The 27,154-nt window shown below is 36.4% G+C and overlaps 2 protein-coding genes across 3 annotated transcripts; one reads left to right on the top strand and one right to left on the bottom strand.

The window, feature by feature from the left end:
- Nucleotides 1-2,917: 2,917 nt before the first annotated feature.
- Nucleotides 2,918-9,520, top strand: LOC114270197 (endoglucanase 25). Of its 2 annotated transcripts, none has more exons than XM_028211647.2 (6): nucleotides 2,918-4,457; nucleotides 5,058-5,371; nucleotides 6,425-6,898; nucleotides 7,808-7,940; nucleotides 8,058-8,239; nucleotides 8,942-9,520. In XM_028211647.2, exons 1-6 carry the CDS (start codon nucleotides 4,088-4,090, stop codon nucleotides 9,332-9,334), a joined length of 1,866 nt encoding a protein of 621 aa, XP_028067448.2. In that variant the 5' UTR covers nucleotides 2,918-4,087; the 3' UTR covers nucleotides 9,335-9,520. The 2 variants fall into 2 exon arrangements, with proteins under 2 accessions (XP_028067448.2, XP_028067447.2); XM_028211646.2 differs by having other exon boundaries at nucleotides 6,425-6,925.
- Nucleotides 9,521-14,064: 4,544 nt separating this feature from the next.
- LOC114270198 (uncharacterized) lies at nucleotides 14,065-18,625 on the bottom strand. Its single transcript, XM_028211648.2, has 2 exons — nucleotides 15,482-18,625; nucleotides 14,065-14,703 (listed from the first exon to the last, which is right to left on the bottom strand). The coding sequence occupies exons 1-2, from the start codon at nucleotides 18,315-18,317 to the stop codon at nucleotides 14,282-14,284; spliced, it is 3,258 nt and encodes a 1,085-aa protein (XP_028067449.2). The 5' UTR covers nucleotides 18,318-18,625; the 3' UTR covers nucleotides 14,065-14,281.
- Between the last annotated feature and the right edge of the window lie 8,529 nt (nucleotides 18,626-27,154).

The raw sequence follows: 27,154 nt of genomic DNA, 5'->3' as shown, positions 1-27,154 counted from the left end.
TTTTTGATAGTTCTTCACCACCATTTCTTCATCTATGATCAAAACATTATGATTCTCACGTTTTGAAAAGAGATGGATAAGAGAGAAGAAAAATTGAGTAAGGAAGAAGATGAGTAGGGATTGAAAACTAAGGGATGTAAGGAGATAATAAAAAAATATTTAATTTTAGTGTTTTGTCTTAAAGATAATTTCACACATTGGTAAAATTGGGGGGGAAAAACAAATCTCATATGGAGGGTGTAAAGAGGTAAAAGTAATGGTATAAATGGGAAATTCTATTTCCACACACCAAATTATCTCTATGTACATATTTTCTCAATTCACACATTTAGTAATTTGATTTTTACTTTTTTGTCTCAGTCCACACACTTCACATTCCAAATATACCCTCACCTACTTTATGCACATCCTCTCATTCAATTCTTTCTCACTCCAAAAACCTTAACCATAACTGCACCAGTTACCGTCGATGGCGATGACATCAACCACCGCCCCTTCCCAGCCTCTCAACTATTCTCACACAGCCCCTCACGCTGAAGTTCCAAAGGTTTTACATTTACTACTAACAATTGACAAAGAAAGTGACCACTCTCCTTTTCCAGATCTCTCATTTTTTTTTGGGTACCTCTCTCTCTCTCTCTCTCTCTCTCTCTCTCTATATATATATATATATATGTATATATTTATGCATCCATATTGTAATCAACATTGAAGATTTGCACATTTGATTGAAGACTTACAAGCTCAATTTTTTAATTGATCTGAAATTTCTCATTTTTATTTTCTTTCTACATATATATATATATATATATATATATGTGGAATCATGAGGTTCAGATTCCAATTTGCCGTCAAGATCTGGAATTTCCTCAATCAATTGATGTTGTAGTGTGGTTGTGGATCTAGGGCATTTTGTGTCCCAATCTCAAATTCTCAACCTGCTATGACGGTGGCCGGCAGTGAGCTGGTGGTAGGTGAGATGTGTATGGAGAAATTGTGAGATATGTGAATGAGATGGTGGTGAGTGACATGGTGATTTTGTTAAAAGATAAAATTGTGATTCTGAAAAAATTCATTAAGTGTGTGGAGTAAGAAAACTTGATGTGTGGAAATAGAATTTCCCGGTATAAATAGAATCACTCTTGTTTTGTCCAACATACTTTAACACAATGACAAAACTACCCTGCATATATATATTGTTTCCAAATCAAACTCTAGTCAAACCGTCTCAAATCAGGGCCTCTCTCTCTCTCAAGAATCTCTTTCTGTCTCCCTTACTGCCGCTCCACCATCGCCTCCATCACCCCACACCTCCGTCACCATCTTCGACCTCCGATCTAAGTTCAGCCACCACGACTCCACCACTACCACCGTCTCTCTCTCATCTGCAGACTGTTGATGCGACGAATGTGGCGGAATCTCTCTCTCCATGTTGTCCAAAGCCACCATCACAAGCAGGGCCGACCCCAAGTTGATAAGGGCCTAAGGCAAATTTTTAAATTGGGCCCTTCATATATCATTATCCAAAAAAAAAAAAAATTTGTTTGGATAAAACAAAAAGGATAAAAATTTATTTCTATTGCATTACAATTTAACAAAATTTAGATAAGAAATATATATATATATATAATAGTTGAACTTCAATTAATTGAATCAAATATTTATTTTTTAGCTTATCAATGCTATAATAACTAAAATTAATTGGGGGGTAAGGATGAAAATTTTCGACACAACTTAAGCAATATATAAAATTAGCAAGTTAGGGTTGACTATTTTTCAACATATATCTAAGTATAACACGACTCAATAATATGAATTATTAGTTATATATTTTAATGTTCATTAAGGGATGTCATGATATTTTTTAATATTTTATTTAACTCCATCTAACTGAATAAAAAAGTATGTAAAATAATAATTAAGGTTAATATCTTTTTCATTTAAGATGTGTATTTTATTTTTTTTTTACCTATTTTAGAGTCAATCAAGTAAAAAGTATACAGTAATAAGGTTCAATTTTTTTAATTAGAAAAATGCAATTGAATTAAAATCATTATATGAATAATTTCATTTAGTAGAAATAAATTTTATAAAATTCAACTTATGGAAAAATTTTAATCTCTCCATACATTTGCTAAGTTATTTTTAACTAAAAATGAAAATTTTCACATTAAATATCAATCGGACACAAATCAAAATAATACCATCCAACAACATAAAAATAAACATATTGAGTTAATATTAAAATAATTATGAAATAACACTACTACATGATACACTCCTAATTGGAGCCCTAAATTTTGTTCGAACAAAATTGGGGCCTGAGGCGATCGTCTTAGTCGCCTCCCCTCAAGACCGGCCCTAAGTCACAGACCAACGGCGACCCAAATCGGGACCACCAATCCCTAATGCCTTCAGATCATCATCCTCCAACTTCAGATCTGAGCACATCTCTCTTCTTCTCTTTGGTCTTCTTCCCTTTGATTTCAACAGATAATGAAAAGAAGAGAAATCGGATGGGCCGTTCAACACAACGATAAGTACAAGGTCCATCCGGTCTACAACTCTAGAGGATCAATGAAACCGCTGCCGCCGGACGATCTCCCTCACTTGGTCTTCGGTCAGTCCGTTGAAAGCTTCTTCAAATTTCTTGAGAGTGAAAGTCTTCTTTTGCTGGTTGACTGAGAAGATTGCCATGATGAAGATGAAGGGGTTGAAATGGGTCTCTGAGCGCTACTGTTACTGTTGGGGAATATGTAAAATATTAATCAAGTCTTTGGTTGTTGAGAAAGTGAAAAACAAAACAGTGGTTACAAATTCGAACAAAGCCAAAGACATTGTTTAGTTAATTTTTAACAAACTCAAGCCTTGAAGCTTTATTTTTTGCAATAATATTTTCTTGTCATTTATTGTCTAGATTAACCTACATATGGAAACATTGCAATTCAACTTCGATTTCATAAAATAAAATTGCTATTTTAAAGGTTCCAGTTTTTTTTTTTTTTGTCTAATTTGGACTGAGTTATTGCTAATATGATCTTTTTGTTGCACATGTTGTTTGCATATTTATTGGTTCTTGTATGTTGAGATTTGGCTGCTTTTTAATGGATTTGCAGTTGGAGAAAGTTCCAGGTTTGGTTGAAAGGATAGCTTCACTAATGTGTGTTGATATTGATTTGAATTTGGATGCAGACGATTGGTGGAGTCTCAGATAGGAATGTTACCAAATTGAATGTGCTGGAATTGTGGAGAGTGAAATTCGTAAAGCAAAAGAGAAAGGAGATGACACTATAAGATGGTTGGAGCTTGAGGACTGACCTTGACATGGAAATCTTCAAAGAACTGAGAATAGATAGGGTGAAATCTTCAAAGCACTGGAACAAATAACAAATAGAATTTTATTTGGACAAAATATTTAAATAGATAAAGAAAATTTAAATTGAAAACATAAAAAAATTAGACAGTTAGGATAAAAAAAAATTGAATAGATAGGAAAAAATTGAATAGATAGGGAAAATTTTTTAATAGAGAAATTTTTTTGAACAAATAGGTAAAAATTTTGGAGGAAAAAAATTTAAACAAATAGTCAATGAAAATCAACAGATACTTCAAAACAATCAAAAGGACTTCTTACTAAACTATTTCTATTTTCCAAAGGGTGAATCTCTCACAAATAAAAAATATGCACTAAACCTAATGGCTTACAACCTCCTTAGATTGCATATATCACCAATTTACTCATATTATAAATGTTACTGTCTAAATCAACTAAAATTGAAAAAAGGTATCCCCGTAACAATACTCTCTGCTCGTTGAGTATGGACAATTTTGTTTGCAATTTCTCCAATGCTTAGGAATGATCGTTATGACAGTTACATTTTGTCATATCACATCCAAAATCCCCATACTTCCAAAATAGTTGGAGATATAAAACCTGCCCAATCACCTCATCTTATATTCATTAAAATCGCCAAAAACACAAGCTCGAACAAATGTAAAATAAATAATTCAACCAAAAACAAAGGACCACTCGATCTCATGTTCTTCAACAACAATTCATGACCTTAACATCTTGATCCATCAAACCATGGCTGAATCTGATGCAGACATGTCCACAATAAGGTTTGTGCACACAGTCTCCGAGGCAGGCCGGCTTCTCCCTTCAGCCAGCAGATGGAACTCCATAGAAATCAACTTCAATCTCCTCCCTCAATCCTCTGCCCCGGGGTTCGATTCTCTCCCTTCCCGCTTCTCTAAAGCTTTTGATTTCAATCTTGTTATTACTGACAGAAAGTACTTCAAGCGTTTCGTCATCATCGTGGTCGCCATAGTTCTTGCTGTCACTTTACTTGTTCTTCTGTTGAATTTCTTGCCACACAAACATAACCATCATGCCTATTCCAAGAACCTTACGCTTGCTCTCAACCAAGCTCTTGTGTTCTTCGACGCTCAGAAGTGTAAATATATTTTCCTCTTCATTTTACATTAATTTGATTCAAGTATATGCGCTCTGTTTATTTTGATATGCACACGATATTTCAATTATGTCAATGTAGTCCGAACATATTTAATTTGTGTTTCAATTAATGCCCAATGTTTTGGACAAAAATGCCCCTATTTTGAATTCTTGTCCCAAAACATTTACAACTACTGGATCATTAAAAATTTCAATGCACAATAATCTAAATACACGATGTAATGGATGTAATGCTTTGGGATAGAGATCCAGGAAAATGTGGGAAAAGAGGATCCAAGCTAAATATTGAGGATTAAAATGATATAGAACACATAATTTAAGAACTAACAATATATTTAAAAAAATAAAATAAAATAAAATTTGAAATCATAATTTTTACAGACACAGAAGTGACCACATAAAATAATGGCAACCATACACATAAGATAGTGGTGCCTACCACTACACACAGTACTGCTCTACTTGCATTGCTCCACACATATTTATTGATTTTATGTGATTGATTATGTGTTCGTAGAACTATTTGTTTTTGGAATTAATGATGTTGTAATATTCATGTGAAGCTTTTGTTTTTGTGCAGCTGGGTATTTACCAAAGAACAACTCCGTAAAATTTCGTGGAGATTCAGGTTTGCATGACGGGAACACAAGCAGTATGGAGACTGATCTTATTGGCGGTTTTTATGATTCTGGGAACAATATAAAGTTTAGTTTCCCAACAGCTTACACAATTACACTATTGAGTTGGACAGTGATTGAGTATCATCAAAAGTATGAAGATATAGGTGAGCTTGAACATGTCAAGGACATTATCAAATGGGGCGCTGACTACTTGCTCAAAGCCTTTGCTCCTCCAAATATTACTTCTGGTCTTCCCCCCACTTTGTATTCCCAGGCAAGTTATTAATGTTTTGTGTGATTTTGTTTTGTTTTGTTTTGTTTTTCATTTGGTTGGGTAGATAATATTTTTTTTCGAAATGATCTTCATATTTTTTGAACCACCACGACCACAGAACTACCGCTGCTGCTAACGTCAAAATCTTTATAATTTATTCACCCAAAAATTTATATAATTTTATTTAGTCCCTCTCAAACTTTACAAAATCCCCCCATTAGCCTATATAATTTAAGTATTTACAAATTTAAAAAAATTCATTTGACCCTCCAAAATCCATATAAATCTTAGTTTGACCCTAAGAAATCTAATAATTTTACTTTGGCCTCTCCTTTGTACAGTTTCTAGGCTTGCCACTAGTCGATGCTACAACCACTACACAACCATGATTACCCCCCACAACCACCACCACTAGAACTGTTGGATATCTCATATCTCAACCCATGTGAGGAGCTCCAATGGAGAACCCACTTCCTCCATTAGCTTGAAGGTGGTTCTTCCACTCCACCTACCCCACTAGCTAGTGGAAGGGATAGGTGGTGACCAATTAGAATATCCCTCTTAATGTGTATAAATAGAGGTTGAGGGGAGGGTTGAAAATAGAGAGCAAACCGAGCAAACCAAAGAGAGTGAGAGATGTGAGGCGGAGAGACCGTCTCTCTCGGTGTAAGGGATGGAGATGGGAGAGTGGCTGAGTGAGGAGAGTGTGAGCTCCTCCTCTATTGTAATCTCTCCATTGTTATAGTGATAAACGGTTACTCTCCCGTGAACGTAGGCATTATTGCCGAACCACGTTAAATATGGTGTCACCTTGTGTGTGGATGTGTTTTTCTGCTAGGTATGATTTCTACAAGGTCTTGGGCGGGATCCTTGATCCCCTACAAGAACACCACCATTTGCACATCAATTTCAAGGTCGCAAGCAAACACATGGAAACATTTTTTGCAGAAGACATTTTTTAATAACATTTTCTCTAGGAAAAATATTTTTGCCAAAATAAACGGAGTTTTAGTTTACAAATGAAAATTTCTTAAACTTATTAATGATTTTCAGGTTGGAAGTACTAGTAATGATACCAAGATTGAAAATGACATAAACTGCTGGCAAAGACCAGAGGACATGGCCTATCCAAGACCAGTCTCGCTTTGTGGCAGCACAGCTTCAGACCTAGCAGGCGAAATCGTTGCAGCTTTATCAGCAGCATCACTAGTATTCAAAGAAGACACTGATTATTCAACGAAACTAATCAAATCAGCAGAGGAATTGTTTGAGATTGCAATAGGGGTAGATCAGAAACAAAAAGGAATGTACACCGCAATTCTGGACTGTGGAGGACAAGCAACACAATTTTATAACTCAACAAGCTATCAAGATGAACTGGTTTGGGGAGGAACTTGGCTGTTCTTTGCTACTGGGAACACTAGTTATCTTGGATATGCTACTGAAAATTTTTTCTTGGCTGAGAAAGAGGAATTATTTTCTGAGAAAGGGATTTTCTATTGGAACAACAAGCTCACTGCTAACGCAGTAATTCTAATTTTAATTAATTTTTGGGTAGATTAGACTTTGCACCTAAACACTTTACATCAAATTTCACTTTGATTTCTCGTTTTTTAATGTAGCATTTCCATTAGTTTGGTGTTAAATTACTTAAAAGAAATTTTGATGCATCCTTCACACGAGATATCTTTGAGGGGAAGAAAAAACAAAGTAATTTTCTTTCTCCTTTCTACTTCTTTTCTATTTGTCCATAACATTTTCTCTTCTTACTGTATTTTCTAAATCTACTTTCATCAACCACCCCTTCCCTGCTATTTCCCCATCCTTTTCTCGAAGGCGCTCATCCCTTCCTTACTACTCATAGTCACTGCCAAATCGTTGGGGGCCGGGTAGACAGGGGATGGGTGTGACAGAGATGAGGGCCACAAGCAAAAAAGGTGGGAAAATAGCAGTGAAGGGGTGGACGGTGGTAGTGGATTTAAAAAATATAATAGAGAGAAAATACGATGAAAAAATAAAGAAAATTATTTTGTACCCTTGAAAATGCCTAATGAGAAGGTCAGGTGATAAATTACCTTAGGAATTATATGCCACAACTAGCGAAACACTGAAAGTGCAAGGGTTTGATTGTTACAATTGAAAAATGAAAGACTAAAGTAGAATTTGATGTGAAGTGCAAATATACTACATGTAATTTACCCTTCTTTGAATAGGAATTGCCAATGTTTTGAATGAATTTAGAGTTTTATGCCAAAACTAACAAAACTCCGAGAGTGTAAGGGTTTGATTGTTACAATTAAAAAATGAGTGACTAATGTAGAATTTGATGTAAGGTGCAGATGAACATGTTGTAATTTACCCTTAATGTTTTGTATAGTAAATGCTAATGTTTTGAATGAATTTAAAGTTTTGTATTTTGTTTTGTTTTTATAACAGGTTTTGCTAACGAGGCTTAGGTTTTTCCGTGATCTTGGGTACCCATATGAGGATGCTTTCACAGAATCATCAAACAGAACTGACTTGCTAATGTGTTCATATCTTTTTGATCTAGCGTTCAAGAAGACAGAGGGTACAATAAACTAAATTTCTCTCGAAATGAATCCATATATGTACCATGAATGCCATGCATAATGATCCGTTCATTCAATGTCATTTACAAATTTTCTTCAAATATGAATATATATAGGTGGATTGATCCTGTTGAAGCCTGACTATGGTGCACCGTTACAGTATGCTGTGACAGCATCTTTTCTTAGCAAATTGTACAGCGACTACCTTGAGCTTCTGCATAGATCCGGCAGCAGTTGCAGTCCTACATATTCTTCTGCCTTCTCCCGTGACACGTTGCGGAGGTTTTCGAAATCGCAGGTATTCTGTTTCCGGTTCTGTGATTGGTTTCCGTGTTTCTGGCAGAACTAGTATCCATTATATACGGAACTGTCTTAAACTTCAACAGGGTAACCATGAATTCTTATACTTTGTCAATTTCTTCCTTCCTTTATTTTTTTTTTATTCAAATTGGGGGCAAAAAGAATCAAATCTAGTATATTACACTAAATATATTATTAGCATGAATTCTAATACTTTGTCAATGTATACAGAGCATTTTAAGAAACACATGCATACTCTGACTCCGTTTGTCGTTACAAAATATGTTCCATTTAGTTTCTAGCATTTGATATAATAAAAAAACAAAAGCCAATTTTCCGTATTTAATGAAAAATAAGTTTATTGGGGGAGAAAAAAAAAATTTAGTTTTAAAATGTGAAAAATATTTTCCGGAATAAAATTTTACCGTCAAGTACCTTCACCCCTACCCTACTGCCACCACCGCTGTCGTCACCATCCTACCACTGCGACCATGTCAACACTACCACCCATCACGTCACTACAACGCCACCATGACCACCCCCACCACTATCACAACCAACAAGTCAGTTTCGAGGTGCAATCAAAAACATCGCAACGTTTTACATGGAAAGCATGTTTCCAAATAAATGGAAATAGTATCTAATTTTTTTCATTTTTTCTCTCTTCTTCTTCTTCTTTTTTTTTTTTTTTTTTTTTCAGGTGGATTACATACTAGGGGATAATCCCATGAAAACAAGCTACGTAGTAGGATTTGGAGCCAGTTATCCAAACCAAGTTCATCACAGGGCTGCATCAATACCATGGGATGGTCAAGCCCATTCCTGTGCAGAAGGAGACAAATGGCTAAACTCAAAAGAAGCAAATCCAAATGAGCTATTGGGAGCCATGGTTGGAGGACCGGATCAAAACGACATTTTCTTAGACGAGAGGGAAAAGCCGTGGTTCACAGAGCCGAGCATATCGAGCAATGCTGGCTTGGTGGCTGCGCTGATCGCACTTCATGAACCTCCTCGCAAACTGTTGGATTCTAGTGACAGCAAATTAGGCATAGACCAGATGGGTATGTTTGGAAATATTAAGCTAATTCCTTGAGGTCTTTTGGAATTTCACCATCTGTGACTCTTGAGTTATTCAGAAGAATGAATGAAGGAAGAAAACAAGAAACTAGAATATGGAACTCAGATTGCTTATATTATCTGTTTTAACTAATAAGTTGTAAAGTTTGGAGGAGTTGTATACTGAAGAATAAGTCTAGATGTTAATTATTTTTCCGCCTAATCTGATCATCTCTTCTTGGTAGCTGGAGAGATTTAACTAATTATGTCACAAGGAGACTATTCCCCAAAATTGGAACACATAATTAGTCTGTTTTTAGGGATTGACGACTCATTCAGTGACTTTAGCATCGGACCCTCCCCAAATAAGTATTATTGAGTGGGGTGAATTCAATAATAGACACGTGTTGGCATTTCAGTCTTCCTGCTTGTTTTGGGACTTTCCGGAAGAGAATCCAATACTTCTTGATCGTGAATATCTGAACTGGTTATTCGTTGAAAAGTGCAAAAAATAGAGAAGAGTGTGAGCCCCACAGTTTTATGTGAATGCAGCAAAGCACTTAGGCCATGTTTGTTTGGGTGGACATGAGCTTGGGATTGGACTAATAATCCAATAAAATTATTAATCCGATGTTTGGTTAAACAATTGAAGTACGGATTAATTATTTTACACTTGACTATTAGTTAAGATAGGATACATAATCCAATGGATTAGTTATCCTAGGACTATTAGTCATGGGAATGCTAATCCAGTCCGCCCAAACAAACATGGCCTTAGGGTATAAGTAATAGGTGGTGGCAGGGCCATTACAAGCTCATGCAAGGTGTCTATGGAGTTGTTTGTGACCACATTGAGTTCATGTTATAAATTTCCACCAATATCGATCATGGAGTAATAAACACAACATGAACATAGCAGAATATATACATGTACTTGTATCACATTAGAGAAAAATATATGGGTTTGTAAAAGCTTTATACACTAAAAAAACCTTTCTGCATTTCTTTGGTTTTCTTTTTTTTTTGTTTTTTGATCCGCAACAAAAGATAGTTTTGTAAAAAGTAAAAGAGAAAATAGAAGAGGACGGGGACAAGAAGTCCACTAAAAAAGAAAAGAAACAAGAAGTAAATCTAAAGAAAAAAAATTCTCAAAAAATCTCATATTCTACATACAATTCTCTAACCCCTTGAAATTAAAAATAAAAATAAAAATGGTACCCTTTGAAAAAGGGGAGCTACCGAAATCCAAAAGGAAGCTAAAATACAAATCTTCTTTTCCACTTTTTCTTTGAAAATTCAAGCATTCCTTCTATTCATAAGACCCAAAGAACTGCCCACACCACACAATTTCAAAGATTCCAAGCCTTGATATAGATTATGAGGGTATATATAGCACGAAAAATCAAACTTAATTCTTAATTAGACACGAATTTGAGGTTATTGTAAAAGAGTGAAGGAATCAGATTTTTCTTAATACTGTGTTTGGTTGGAAGATTTGGGAAGGGATTTAAAAAAAAGAAAAAAAGGTAGGTGAAATGCGAATAAATTATACTTATATTTTATTTAGTTTCACACACTTTTTTTTTTTCTTCTTTCCGTTTCCAAATTTCTTTTCAAATCTCTTAACCAAACATAGCGTTAATCTAACACATTATTTTCGACTGGATTGAGAAATGGGGAATTACATTCATGTTTCAACTTCATTCAAATTGTGGAATTATGGAATTCAAAATCACATCTTATTCACCCTCAAGAATCCTATTATCAAAGCTGAGAAATAATGTAAAAAGTGTTAATCGGTAGCTGGCCCCTACATGCCAAAAACAATGTAAACCATTCATATATTTAATGGCTTAATTTGTCATTAATATAATTGTTTATAATAATCGAATAACGACAAGAGCTATGAAACCAATTGTTTAACTGGATAAGCTTAAAAGTACTTATCAAGGGTTTGTGCCTAAATGATTAATGTTGTAATGTACATCATGATTCCCAGATTGCCACAAAAGCAATGGCTTAACTAGATAAGCTTAGGGGTACTTTTCAAATAAAAATGATTTGCCAAAAGAAATCTGAAAATGAAGGGGGTTTAATCTTGACCTAAATGAATGTTATGAGGTACTACAACAGCAATGGTTTAACTATACAGTCTCGGGTCGAAGTTAAATTATTTGATTTTTTATTTTAATAAGTTCACAAATCATTTTATCATTTGTTTAAAGTGGACTAATTTCAATTTTATCCCTTACATTATTGTCTTTTTCTTCTTCTTCTATTTCACCATAAATTATCAATTTCATCTATTTAGTTCTCAAAGTTTTTGAATTTAATTGGTATGGTTCAATTGAAGACAATTCATCCAAATCAGTAATGCTGAGAACCTAACATAATGGGGAAAAAAATAATTTTACATTTTGATATATTAGATAATTTACTCCTAGCAACCAAGTATCCATTTTTTCTTCTTCCACCCCTCATTTAAAAAAATGTGAGTGCTTTTTTTTTTTTTATCAAAAGAAATTTCCATTAATGTAGTCAAACGGCACATACAAAAAGGAATCCATCCAAGAGATAAACTTACACCAAGCAAAGAAAAGATGAAAACAAAAAATACACAGGAGTAAATCTATGAAATTATCCAGCCACACAACTTATGCTTGTGCTTGTGCTCGTACTGCAAAGCAGAAGCCAAATAACTGGCTATAGAGCATGCTGAATATAAATCATAAGTTATAACCACAGAATGGGTAAAAGCTACATCAAGCACTGATGGAATCCATGCTCAAACCAAACCAAAACACAAACAAAACAAAAAAGAAAACCAGAAAACTGGAGTAGATCCACGCCGGCAGAATAGAGGAGGAGAACCCAACACACTTCCACCATGGGGGGAAGAAAGCACCTCACATGAAGGGAGAGATTGGAAAGAACGGCTCCCAAACTTATTTGGCAAAAACTGGAGGGAAAAGGGGGAGAGAGGGAGAGGAGAGAAGTGGCCAAAGGCCGAAGCTCCCTCCCCCTAACCAAGTAGGACAGCACTGAGAAAAGCTAAAAGAAAGAGTAGAGAGAGAAGCTCTCGGTTAGAGAGAGAGAGAGAATAGTTTAAATTGTTTAAATTTTGAAATGACTTTTTTGATTATCAAATTAGGCTTTAACAGTTATTGATTTGAATAACCGTCTCCAATTGAATCACATTAGCATAGAAACGTTAGAGGTTAAAAAGATAAAATTAATATTTTAAGAATAAAATAGAAAAAAAATGCAAAAATTTAAAAGATGAAGGATAAAAGTGAAATTAATCCTCTTCAAATTTGGCTCAATTTATCTTATAAGTTTAAGCTAAAAAGCCTTTAGAGGTACTTGTCAAAAAAAAAGAAAAAGGTGAAATAAGAAGGTGGGGTAGGACCTCAATGAATGTGTAGTGTACATGATAAACGCATATTGCTTGCATGTGGGAAGTTCCATCAAAATGTATGTCTCAGTAAATAGTTTGCTTGCATTTTTGGCCATCAAAGTCTGATTGGGTGGGTAGTCTAAACTATCTGTGGGTCTAACATGGTCTCATATCACATGACTAAAAGCAATGTATCTGTCAATAAAATCAAGCATTGACATCTCTTTTTCGCTTTACTGAAAGCTATGTATAGGGGAATAGTGGTCCTTTTGCTTTTCCAATAATTGTATGTTACATGTTGTTCATGACAACCAAGATGATTTTGTCAACACCATATAACCTTTTTTTTTTTTTCCCCCCCCTATGATTTTATTGTCAGCCTATAGCTTAGCTTCCCCACATACAATACAACCCAAAAGGATTTGGATTTTATCTGCTTGTCTGTTTGCTTGGGCCCTTGTTTGGAGCTCCATACTGTTACTAATGGACTCAAGTCTACGTAGGTGTTTGAGAAATGAGTTTTTTTGTATGTTTTTTTAATTGTAGAATATTATTGGAGAAAATTTTTTTTGTATCTAGGAAGATAGTTGGGTTTTTTTGTGGTTGAATGTGATGTTTGTGAGAAAAAAAGCGAAATGATTATGGGGTTTGATGTGATATTTTGCTTGGATTTGTTTTTTTTAGTTTTGTAACCAATTTATCTTTTAGTGAAAAAAAATCAAAAAACAAACTTCCCAAACACCGCCATGTATTCTGAATTTTGAATTTCACCATTGATTTGTGGAGAAAAATGAAAATGTGAGAAAAATGTTCAAAAAAGATTAATAAAAAAAATTTATATTTTATTTACATTTCTCTCTCATTTCTATTCCCACCACAAATTTCTATCTAAATCTAAATTCCAAACAAAAATATTGTAGTGCTTCTAATTCTTTTCTCTATCCTTTCGTATCCAACGCACTCCTATTTGTGGTCGTGCCTCAAGATTTTCATATTTCAAAATTCTTACCATATTGTATGGTTAAGAGTGTATTGGGTATAGGTGAAAAGGGGTTTTAGACACTGAGTATCTAAAAATTATGCATGTTTAAAATGAATAAATATTTAGTAGTTTTGGAATACCAACTCTGTATGTTGACATAATATTCAACAAGAATGATAGTTACTAATTGAGTAGAGCCGCCATGACTCACCTTACTCAACTGAGTAAGAGAACATGTCGGTCCAAAACTACTCAATAATTTTCATTTTAGAATTTAAGCTATTATCAACAAATCTTCTTTTGATTATTTTGTTTTTTTGTGTATACCACTAGATTTTAAGCTTCTTGGGGATGAAATATTGCATTATCATTATCTATCCAACTGAACTTTGCAAACCTCAATTTTTATTCCAGTTCTGAAATAAACAAAACACTATGCATTGGCTTCATTAAGAAGTCATAAAGAGTACAATTTAAAGTCACCAAATACTAATTTACAATCAAAATATATATATGTATACTAAATTACAACACCAATCTACACAAATTATTTTGTTACTTGCAAAAAAATCAATTAATTCAAACACAACAACAATTTGAACTAACTATGCCAAATGGGAAGGTGATCTGATCAAGGGTTCAGATGATCTGGAAAAACTTGAACAGTGAACAGCTGGTTTTGGCTTTTCACACTCCCCATTCTCATGCTTGATCTCTTTGAGCATGGCTGTGACATCTTTCATGGTGGGTCGCTCCTTTGGGCAAGGATTCACGCAGAGCAGAGCGACACCGAGCACTTGCAGCATCTCTTGGGCTTGTGTGCCAGACCGTTGAAGCAGTGTTGGATCAAGAATTGTTGTGAATTCTGTGTGTTTTTCGCGAAGTTCTTGATTGATCCAGCTGACAATGTGGGCACCATTGGGAATTCGGTGATCGGTTGGTTCCATCCCAGTTAGGACCTCTAGGAGGACAATGCCATAGCTGTAGACATCACTCTTCTCTGTTATTCTCAAGCTGTATCCATATTCTGCAATTTGTAACCAATTATTGTTAGTCCTGTCCTGTGAATTATTTCCCTATGCTATTGCTGCAGTGGTTTTAAATATTGGTATCAAGAAACATATTAGTATCAGTGGGTGTAACAGTATCAAGAGTATCAAGCAACACATATTGGGAATCAAATGTCACACTCGTGATTTCAGTTTTGCCATATTAATACATGAATCAACTTTCTCAGTAGTAGAACTTAATGGATATTTTATTTTGAAAATTAGGACTTTATTTGAGAGAGATATATATATTTATTAAAATCATCAGTCGTAAAATAAGGTTTTATAACACTTGAACCAGACATTTAAAAAAAAAGTAGTACTTATCTGAGATATATATACATATATATTTTTTAAAATCATTAATCGCAAAATAGGGTTTTATAACAATTGAACCAGTCGTATTAGTTGTGAACCGACTGTATGGGTTGGGCTATAAACCAAAACATATCAGGAATTGGCCAATACACTTGTGCTTTCCATTCTAACCGGTATAGTGAGGTCTATTGGTAATAGAAACACAAAAATCCGATATGTATTAGCTCATATTGCTTCAGTATTCATTTTTGAATCAATGGATTCTCTCTTCACGCTACCAGTGACAACAGAAGACATTGCATTGTATCTAAAAAATATTCCAAAAACATTGGATTATATCTAGAAAATGATTAGTCTTATACTGAATCCAAAAATCTACTACCAAATTTAACAATTATTCTATGTAGTTTTTGCTAACTTAAAGCCAAAAATGCTTACCAGGAGCTATGTACCCATAAGACCCTGCAACCGTGTTGGAAACTTTGGAACAATCCGAAGAGCTAACAAGCTTTGCCAATCCAAAATCCGCAAGAAAAGCTTCAAATTGTGATCCGACCAATATATTGTTAGCCTTGACATCGCGATGAACAATGGGAGGAATACAATCATGATGAAGATAAGCCAAACCATGAGCAGCTCCGAGTATGATCTTAAACCGCGCATCCCAATCCAAAAACACCTTCTCCTCGTGAAGCGCCGCAGTCAAACTCCCATGACAAATGTAATCGAATAATAACAATTTTGTTTTTCCATTATTGCAACATCCCAAAAGCCTCACTATGTTCTTATGCCTAATTGATCCGAGCGCTGTGACTTCCGCAGAAAACAAGTCCCGTTCTGGACGCTCGCCTTTCTTCATTGGCCACAGCTTTTTCACTGCAATGACTTGTCCCAATGGAGTTTCTACACGATAAACCACTCCTGAGCAGCCCTTTCCGACAATGTTACTATCCGAGAGGTTTGACACGATGTCGTGTACTGAGAAATTTAGCTTCTGGAAGGGGGTGATTTCCCAATCCAAACCGCGTTCTTCGTTGTTGCTGTCATTGTTACTGCTTTGTGTTTTGATGAGTGAAATTACTCCAATAGTCACAATGATTGTCGTCACTGTTATGCTGAGAACAACCAAGAGGATGAGATTTTTAGCGGATTGTATGCCGTGTAGATTTGAAGAAGTACTAATCTTGCAGTTAGTTCGGTTAATGCAGAGTTCAGGATTTCCAACGAAAACAGCATCAGGGAGGTCCTGGAAGATCTTGGTGTCAGGAAGAAAACCCGAGAAATTATTGTACGACACGTTGAGCGAAGCGAGACTGTCAAGATTGGCCAACACCGTTAGGCTTCCCATTAACATGTTGTGAGAAAGATCCAAGTTTGCGAGTTTCGAAAATTTTGAAAAACCTTCCGGGATTGGACCTGTCAAGAAATTCCAACTCATGTTCAACAGAATATCTAGTCCTTGCAACTGGCCAATCTCATCGGGGATCGAGCCGCCGATTCTGTTGCTGCTGATATCCAGCAGCTGCAAATCCTTACAGAGACCTAGCGATTTAGGAATCACACCGGTAATGTAGTTTTTGCTTAACACGAGCTTGTTCAAAGATTTCAATTCTCCGAAATTCTTGGGAATGATGCCTGATATTCTGTTCTTGGAAAGGTCTAGAACATTGAGCTCAACAAGGGATACAAAGGAGCTTGGAATCCCACCTTGGAGATTGTTATCATGCAAATCCACCATTTCTAGCTCAGTGCAATGGCCTATCTCGGGTGGGATTTCTCCAGTGAATCGATTTTCGGACAATTCGAGAAAACTCAAGCTTTGTAACAGCCCGATTTGGGGTGGAATTTGACCGGATAACATGTTTGAGCCTAATCGTAGGCGTGTCAACCGAGTGCAATTGCCTATACTGGTTGGAACTGTTCCGGAAAGTTGATTCGATAGCAACAACAATTTAGTTAAGTTCTTGAGGGTGAAAAGGGAATTTGGAACTGACCCGGTGAGAAAATTGTGTGAGAGGTCTATTGCTTGGAGTTTCCTGCATTTGGCGAGCTCCGGTGGAATGTTTCCGCGAAGCTGATTTTGCCAAGCGAAAAAAAGCAAAAGCTCCTTTAATTCCCCCAGGGCGGGTGGAATTTTCCCGGAAAATCTGTTGTTGTCCAACTCAAGTTGCTTCAAATTGGAAAAATTGCCAAGAAAAGGTGGGATTTCCCCGGAAATGTTGTTTTCGGATAAAAGAAGCTCCTCCAACGTGGCTAAATTCACGAGAGACGGAGGAATCTCACCAGAGAGAGAATTTAGCGAGAAATCGATAACCATCAAGCTCAAACAGTTTCCAAGAGATCCAGGAATGGTACCGGTGAGCTTGTTTTGCCATAGTAAAACTCTCTTGAGATTTTTCAACATGCTTAGTTGGCTTGGAATTCGTCCAGAAATATAATTTCCATACGCGAAAAGATTCTCCAAAGCCGAGCAATTACCAATTTCAAGAGGAATTTCACCAGTGAGATTCGCAGTGTATATGGAAAGCGTCTTTAGATTCTTCAACTCTCCTAAAGTATACGGAATATGCCCCGAAATCCCAGTTTCCGCAAGTCCCAAGAAAATTAGTCCTTTGCATTGCGATATCTGCATTGGGATTTCCCCGCCAATTCCCGGGTTTCCACCAGCACGAAATACTTTGAGCATAGACAACATTCCTATTTCTGCAGGAATTCTTCCAGAAAGCCGGTTATCGAACAGCTCAAGCTGTTGGAGCATCGAGCAATTTCCAATTTCAGCAGGAATTCCATCCTCCAACGAATTAGAACTCAGCGAAAGTCGTTGAAGCTCGGACAATTTTCCAATTTCAGGCGGTATTCGCCCTGTTAGAGCATTAAAACTTAAGTCTAACTTGGTCACTGACGACAAGTTTCCAATTGAAGATGGAATTTCACCGGTGAGGTTCGTGTAGGAAAGCACGAGCGTGGTGAGGGAATTCAAAGAGAGGAATTGGGTAGGAAAAGCAGTGCCTAGATTGATGGAGCTAATAGTGATTTCTGAAACAAAACCATTGTTGTTGCATTTGATGTAGTCCCATTGACATGGGTTTTGGTTTGTTTCATTCCAAGAAGAGAAAAAAGTGGAAGAAGAAGAAGAAGAAGATGAAGATGAACTGAAAGTTGAAAGCCACGACAGGAGAGAAAGGCCTTCTTGGTTCAAAGAAGAGATTGTTGGGAAGAAAGAGATGTTGAGGAACAAGAGAAGTATTGTTGTGATGATGGCATTGCTTGACATGTTTCTACTCTGCTCTCTTCTCTCTATGCTAATTCATAGCAAAAGTGAGTCACTCAAAAAAAAAAAAAAAAAACTGTTTTTCTAAAATGTTATCATGGACATTGTGATATGCTAAAAATGCCCTTTGGTTTTGAGTGAAAATTACATATGAAAAGATGTGAATTTTGGAACACTTTTTTCATGGTGGAGATTAGTGTTTTTGGACAACAATTTGTGAAATATTTAAAGATTGTATGTTTTTGTTTTGGAGCTGAAGGCACAAACATCCAAACAAATGAAAAGTACAAATCTGCACCAAAAAGAGAGGTAGACTCCACAACCTTTTTCTTTGCATTATTATTGTTGTAATGTCTTCGAATAAGATCCAAATGATAAAGTTGTCTAATCTCTGGAGAAATAATGCTAATTACCTTCCAATGTGATTGTGATCCATTCATTCCCTCAAAAAAAGATAATCACTATGCATGAACCTTCCAACAAACAAACCCTATAAAAAGCCAGAAATCTTTTGATTTTTATAATATAGTTCCCAAGTTTTTATCCTCTTGTTTGTTGCAATTTTGGATTATTATTCAAAAAATACTATGTACTTAGAAAATTTGCTCTAATTTTGAATCTACAGTGTAAATTTAAATTTCTTGTTGTAGGATCACATGGAAAATGAAACTGGTCCATTTTGATTATTTAAACATTAGAAAAAGGTTGGGAGAGAGGCATTTATAGAAATCACCTTCACCCTTCCTCTTTTTTTATTCTTGATATGAGTTTCTACAATTTTTTATATCACTTTTACATAGTCTCTCATTAATTTCTTTTTTATATTAAATTGAAAAACCAACAAAATCGAAGGATTTAATTTAGTTCTAAATTTTTTCTTAACCCTAATCAACCGAACCATACCACTTAATGGGGTCACATACAAAATGAATTAGACCAATTTTTCCGGGTACATAACATTTTTGTTGTTATTTTCCAACACCACAAAATTTTGTAAGAAATACCCCAAAATGGAAGTTGATTTTCTTGCTTAAACAACAATTTACAACTCAAATTATTGACCTATGATGCACATGTCAAGAAGGTATGATGAAAGAGCATGGAAAGAAAATGAACTCTCACCTGAAAGAGTACTACAAAACAAGGTGTTGAGTTGAGTGATTACAAGATGGAAGCAAGTTGGGGTAAAAGTTAAGGTAAGGTTTAAGTTCACAAAAAAAAATGTGGTAGGAGTTAGTTATGGAAGGTGGGGGCAATGTGATATGCCCAGACCATGAGTAGTGGCAGCTTACTCCAATTTTTTTTTTTTTTTTTTTTTTGCAATTATCTCATTTGGATTGTTGTTTTGATACCAACCCATCATTCTCACCAACAATGTACTAACAATGACAATAGATATGACAACTCCCTCCCTTTCCCTCTCTCCATTTTGCAATATCTCATATTTGAAATATGAGGCCACACTTTTTACAATTTTTGTTTTTATTTACTTATTTTTTTATGGATGTCTTTAGCCAACAAAAGTAACCAAAACAAGCAGCTTCAGCCCAAACAGAATAGGGGAGGTATGAAAAAATATTCTGGGCTTGTTTGGTTTGTTTTTTAGAAAAGATTTTGGAAAAAATTCTCTACAAATAAATTTTCAAGAGTAATCAAACCAAACAAAGTTTTTCAAAAAAAATCTCAAAATTTTGTTTAGTTACCTAATTTCCAAAATCACTCTCTTTCATACACATTAAATCAATCACTTTTTTTAAAACTCTCTCCCCAAAACAATTTTCTAAAACCATTTCTGAAAAAAGACAAACCAAACAAGTTTTCGTACTTTTTATTTCAAAAATTACTCTACAAACACAAACAAAAAATACTCTATGTGTCTAAGAATGCAGAAAGGGTGTCATGGCGAGGCACAGACAGTAAAGCAAGGATTTCAATGTTGGGACTCTGAAGAAGGGTTTGGGTGGCTCATGCTAGGTGGAGTTGAGTTTTTATGGTTTAAATAAGGGACAATTACTTAACACAGCGATTTGGGAAAAAATTTCACTACAGGAAAACATAGCAAAAAACACGGAGTTTTAGCGACGCCGCGCCCCCCGTCGCAAAAAACAGTTTTTTGCGACGGTAACTGCACCTGTCGCAAATAATAGCCTTTAGCGACGGTACTGACCCGTCGGTAATGAAACCAAGCGGAGGGGTCGGAAATGCGGAAGTATTAGCGACGGTAAATAAAACCGTCGCAAAAAACCTTTTTTTTGAGACGGCATATATCATTTGCGACGGAAATTTGCCGTCGCAAAAAAGGATTAATTCAAACGGCGCCGTTTTGCCTTCTATTTGCGACGGTCTACATCATACCGTCACAAAAAGTCAAAAAAAAAAACCCTTCTTTTTCCTGTTGGCTGCCGCTCGATCCTCCTCCCCAAATCCCTAACTTCACCCCCAAATTCCCCAAACGGCCTACGAGGAAGACAGCGGTGGTGCGGCGGCGACGGCTCCGGCGACAAGAGTGGTGCTCTGGCGACGACTCTCTCTCCCTCTGCGTATGCTCTCTCTCTCTCTCTCTCTCTCTCTCTCTCTCTCTCTCGGTCTGTGTATATATATATAAATCTGTCTATATATATATATATATATATATATATGCAATGTATATAAATCTATATATATATATAAATCTGAAATCTGTCTATATATATATAAATCTGTTTATCTGAAATCTATATATATAAATCTGTCTATATATATATATATATAAATCTGTCTATATATATGTATATAAATCTGTTTATTAAGAACATACTTTAATTAAGAACATACTTTAATTAATAAATCTGTCTATATATATGTATATAAATTTGAAATCTGTCTATATATAACAGATTTGTCTCATGGTTATTAATAAATCTGTCTATATATGTATATATATATATATATATATATAAATCTGTTTATTTTTTAATTATTATCAACATTTATCAATTATTATCAATTAGTGTTTTTAATTTTTTTAATTATTTTTATGGTTGTTTTCATTTATATCTCTTCAACTATTATCATTTTTTTTTTCTATTTCATCCATAAATTATCAATTTTACCATTCAATCCTTCAAGTTTTTTATTTTTTTATTTTTTCCAAATCATATGCTCTAATCAGAAATAGTTTGTCAAAATCAGTAACAGTAGCAACCTAACATAATGTGAAAAATTTTAATCTTATAATTTAGACAACCACATCATCCGGCCAAACAACTATTTTCTTATTCATATTATATTAGAGCATCTCTATCAAAATAGTTATTTTTATTTTTTTAATTAAAACAGTGATTAAATCACTAAATTTCAACTCCATTGAACTAATAACTATCAAGTTAGCTATTTTAGTTTTCGTAGTTTTGGCTCAGTAAATGCAGTTAGTAGTTTCAGCTAGTCAAACATTAAAAATATATTATTTTTGGTATTTTTTAGTTACTTGTGTTGAGTTTACGAACTTAAGAACGAAATAAATTAAACTAATACTTTAATTGTTTAAATCGTCTCAAATTATATTGGTGTTTAGGAAGATTCAATTACAAATAACCATGAGACAAACTCAATTATAAAGTTTTAATAATAATATAAACTCAATTATAAAGTCATGAAGTTTTATCTTTAACTAATGGGGGTGTTTTTAACCACGGAAAGTCAGTGGAGGTCTGAAAAAACTTTACTAACGAAATAAAATTTTAACAATGGGGGTTTGATATCATACACATGTAATGGTTCGATTACAAATTTAAATTGCAAATGTTTAAATAAGTCATAAAAATATTTAAGAGAAAATAAAAAAAATACAAAAAAAAAAAAAACAGGATTTTAACCCTTATAATAAAATAAATCTTAAATTTTTAATTTAATTAATTTAAACCTTAAATAGGAATTTTAGACATTTCGTTAATTTGCCAAATAGGATGTCGAGTGAATATTTATGTGTAGGTATTATATTTAGAGTTACTTTGGTGAGATATTCTTGTGGATGTGTACAGATGATGGATAAGAGTTGGATTGATTTGCCAAATAGGATGTCGAGTGAATACATTAATAGGATTGATGAATTCCTTGTGTTTGCCTACACCAATAGGGTTGAAGGTTCGATGATCAGTTGTCCGTGTAGGAAGTGTGAGAATCGATACTATTTTGTACGAGATGGTGTACGGGAGCATCTGATTTTGAATGGTTTTTTTAAAAAATACAAACATTGGATTAATCATAGGAAATCTTACATATCTCTGCATAGTAATCGAGAGAATGAAACATTAGCTAATTTAGACATTGGAGATGATATGATTGGAATGATACAAGGGGCTATGGGAAATCCACATGCCGGTACAAGTGTTGAGGGTGATGAACCACAGGGGCCTGATCCCCGTGCATCTGAACCCCAGCTCGGTCCAAATGCAAAGACTGCAAAGTATTTCAAACTTCTTCAAGATGCACAAAGTGAATTGTATCCGGATTGTCAGAAGTTCACATCTTTGTCATTCATTGTTCGACTTCTACATTTGAAGGTGCTTAATCAGTGGACGGACAAGTCTGTTGACATGTTGCTTGAGTTATTGAATGAGGCGTTTCCGTTGGGTGTGAAACTCCCAGACTCATATTATAAAGCTCAAAAGGTCACAACAGATTTGGGCTTCACGTATGAGACGTGGGATGCATGTCCCAACAGTTGCATGTTGTTTCGAAACGAGGACGCCAATTTTGATAAATGTGTCATATGCAACAGTTCTAGATGGAAATCAAATGGTGATGGTGGTTCAAATGGTCCTAACACAGGTGGCAAACAAGTAGCTGCAAAACAGATGACGTATTTTCCTTTAAAGTCAAGGTTGCAGAGGTTGTTTATGTCATCCAAGACAGCCAAGTTAATGAGATGGCATGCAAAGGAACGAACTGATGATGGTGTCTTCAGGCATCCTGCTGACTCCCTTGCATGGAAAGATTTTGACCGTCGGAATATTGACTTTAGTAATGATTGCCGAAGGGTAAGGCTTGGCTTAGCATCTGATGGTTTTAACCCATTCAGGACGATGAACATAGTTCATAGCACTTGGCCTGTTGTGCTCATTCCATATAACTTGCCGCCATGGATGTGCATGAAGCAACCATTTCTAATTTTATCTGTGCTTATTGACGGCCCGAAAGGACCTGGTGACAAGATTGATGTTTATATGCAACCGTTGATTGAGGAGTTGAAAGAACTATGGAATGAGGGTGTGTCAACATTTGATGCATCAACAAATCAAATGTTTCAAATGCATGCAGCTTTACTGTGGACAATTAGTGATTTTCCTGCATACGCAAACTTGTCAGGATGGAGCACTAAAGGAGAATATGCATGTCCTTGTTGCAATAAGGAAACTACATCGTATTGGTTGAAGCATAGTAGGAAACAATCATACTTGGGTCATCGCAGATTTTTACCTACTAGCCATAAATTCCGGAAGGATAAAGTATCATTTGATGGTAGTCGGGAAGTCAGACTCAAACCAAAATTGTTGTCTGGAACTGAGATGTTGCTACAATTAGAATCTGAGGGTATTTTAACCCAATACAATAGGGATGACTTTAAGGAGAGGCATAGGAGACAGGTAGAGAAGGAGAAAGCTGGACATCACACCCATAGTTGGAAGAAAAAGAGTATCTTTTATGAATTGCCATATTGGGAGCACAATCTAATAAGACACAACCTCGATGTGATGCATATAGAGAAGAATGTTTGTGACAATGTGTTGTGGACAATATTAGGGGTTGCAGGAAAATCACCAAACGGCGTCGGTTTAGCACGAAACTTGGCACACACGACCGCCTAGGCACGAGAGACTTGTGGGAGAAGACGGGGCTCGAATCGGGTTCCCGGTTTGGGAGTTAGAGTCGGATTTCACTTTAGGCAAACTACTTCTTTAAGAAACTTCTTTTCGAGGCGTTAACGCCCCAAAATCACCAAACGGCGTCGGTTTAGCACGAAACTTGGCACACACGACCGCCTAGGCACGAGAGACTTGTGGGAGAAGACGGGGCTCGAATCGGGTTCCCGGTTTGGGAGTTAGAGCCGGATTTCACTTTAGGCAAATTACTTCCTTAAGAAACTTGAATTTGAGGAGTTAACGCCCCAAAATCACCAAACGGCGTCGGTTTAGCACGAAACTTGGCACACACGACCGCCTAGGCACGAGAGACTTGTGCGAGAAGACGGGGCTCGAATCGGGTTCCCGGTTTGGGAGTTAGAGTCGGATTTCACTTTAGGCAAACTACTTCTTTAAGAAACTTCTTTTCGAGGCGTTAACGCCCCAAAATCACCAAACGGCGTCGGTTTAGCACGAAACTTGGCACACACGACCGCCTAGCCACGAGAGACTTGTGGGAGAAGACGGGGCTCGAATCGGGTTCCCGGTTTGGGAGTTAGAGCCGGATTTCACTTTAGGCAAATTACTTCCTTAAGAAACTTGAATTTGAGGAGTTAACGCCCCAAAATTACCAAACGGCGTCGGTTTATCACGAAACTTGGCACACACGACCGCCTAGGCACGAGAGACTTGTGGGAGAAGACGGGGCTCGAATCGGGTTCCCAGTTTGGGAGTTAGAGTCGGATTTCACTTTAGGCAAACTACTTCTTTAAGAAACTTGAATTCGAGGCGTTAACACCCCAAAATCACCAAACGGCGTCGGTTTAGCACGAAACTTGGCACACACGACCGCCTAGGCACGAGAGACTTGTGGGAGAAGACGGAGCTCGAATCGGGTTCCCGGTTTGGGAGTTAGAGTCGGATTTCACTTTAGGCAAACTACTTCTTTAAGAAACTTCTTTTCGAGGCGTTAACGCCCCAAAATCACCAAACGGCGTCGGTTTAGCACGAAACTTGGCACACACGACCGCCTAGGCACGAGAGACTTGTGGGAGAAGACGGGGCTTGAATCGGGTTCCCGGTTTGGGAGTTAGAGTCGGATTTCACTTTAAGCAAACTACTTCTTTAAGAAACTTCTTTTCGAGGCGTTAACGCCCCAAAATCACCAAACGGCGTCGGTTTAGCACGAAACTTGGCACACACGACCGCCTAGCCACGAGAGACTTGTGGGAGAAGACGGGGCTCGAATCGGGTTCCCGGTTTGGGAGTTAGAGCCGGATTTCACTTTAGGCAAATTACTTCCTTAAGAAACTTGAATTTGAGGAGTTAACGCCCCAAAATTACCAAACGGCGTCGGTTTATCACGAAACTTGGCACACACGACCGCCTAGGCACGAAAGACTTGTGGGAGAAGACGGGGCTCGAATCGGGTTCCCGGTTTGGGAGTTAGAGTCGGATTTCACTTTAGGCAAACTACTTCTTTAAGAAACTTGAATTCGAGGCGTTAACGCCCCAAAATCACCAAACGGCGTCGGTTTAGCACGAAACTTGGCACACACGACCGCCTAGGCACGAGAGACTTGTGGGAGAAGACGGGGCTCGAATCGGGTTCCCGGTTTGGGAGTTAGAGTCGGATTTCACTTTAGGCAAACTATTTCTTTAAGAAACTTCTTTTCGAGGCGTTAACGCCCCAAAATCACCAAACGGCGTCGGTTTAGCACGAAACTTGGCACACACGACCGCCTAGGCACGAGAGACTTGTGGGAGAAGACGGGGCTCGAATCGGGTTCCCGGTTTGGGAGTTAGAGCCGGATTTCACTTTAGGCAAATTACTTCCTTAAGAAACTTGAATTTGAGGAGTTAACGCCCCAAAATCACCAAACGGCGTCGGTTTAGCACAAAACTTGGCACACACGACCGCCTAGGCACGAGAGACTTGTGGGAGAAGACGGGGCTCGAATCGGGTTCCCGGTTTGGGAGTTAGAGTCGGATTTCACTTTAGGCAAACTACTTCTTTAAGAAACTTGAATTCGAGGCGTTAACGCCCCAAAATCACCAAACGGCGTCGGTTTAGCACGAAACTTGGCACACACGACCGCCTAGGCACGAGAGACTTGTGGGAGAAGACGGGGCTCGAATCGGGTTCCCGGTTTGGGAGTTAGAGCCGGATTTCGATCCAGTCAAAATTATTTACTAAACTATCTTTCTAATTATATAGTAGTCAATTTTTTTATATATTTTTCTATAATTAAAATATTAACACATTATATGGTTTTTAATTATTTTTATCTTGTTTTTTTCAGATATTTCCTGAGTAGCAGTTGGCTTTTTCTGGAATGCGGGCGTATCAAGATTATGACTAATTTTTGTTTTTGTAACCCACGAACGAATGAAGACGAAAACTTTTGATTTTGATTTTGATTTATGTTATTTAAATTTGGGAGCAACATTATGTATGTATTATGCGACGTTATGTAGTGGCATAATTTTTATTGTTATGAATTTTTATTTATGTATTGCTATGAATGGAACAATATTATTAATTTTCATTATTTGTCAATTTTTGTTTATGTACGTATTTATATTATTCTGTAATTTTTCAATTTTTTATACTTATTTTTTATCTAATACAGGTTATTTTAATTTTTTTAATAATTTATCAGCAGGGTTTTTTTTTTTTTAAATTTTTTGAGACGGGAGAAGAACCCGTCGCAAAAACCATTAATAGGCTTTTGCGACGGTACCAACACAGTCGCAAAAGCTGTCTTATTGAATGTACAGGACACCTTTAGCGACGGTAAACCGTGCCGTCGCCAATACTTATAAGATGCCAGAGCCTTTAACGACGGTAATGTTCCCGTCTCAAAAACTCACTTTTAGCGACGGGAATTACGTGCCGTCGCGAAAAGTGATTTTTTCCCCATTATTTGCGACGGGAAAAATGCCGTCGCAAAAAACACA

Source organism: Camellia sinensis, chromosome 6, assembly GCF_055761805.1.
Source record: "Camellia sinensis isolate YWXY chromosome 6, ASM5576180v1, whole genome shotgun sequence".
NCBI classification, from domain to species: domain Eukaryota; kingdom Viridiplantae; phylum Streptophyta; class Magnoliopsida; order Ericales; family Theaceae; genus Camellia; species Camellia sinensis.
The sequence above is the reverse complement of the archived record's forward strand: the minus strand, read 5'-3'. Positions and strand labels throughout refer to the sequence as shown.

Coding starts and splice junctions, on each gene's coding strand:
- LOC114270197 (XM_028211646.2), top strand. CDS start 4,088: ATGGCTGAATCTGATGCAGACATGTCCACAATAAGGTTTGTGCACACA. Junction 5,372..6,424: donor CCCCCACTTTGTATTCCCAG/GCAAGTTATTAA, acceptor AATGATTTTCAG/GTTGGAAGTACTAGTAATGA. Junction 7,941..8,057: donor AGCGTTCAAGAAGACAGAGG/GTACAATAAACT, acceptor GAATATATATAG/GTGGATTGATCCTGTTGAAG.
- LOC114270198 (XM_028211648.2), bottom strand. CDS start 18,317: ATGTCAAGCAATGCCATCATCACAACAATACTTCTCTTGTTCCTCAAC. Junction 14,704..15,481: donor TTATGGGTACATAGCTCCTG/GTAAGCATTTTT, acceptor TACAAATTGCAG/AATATGGATACAGCTTGAGA.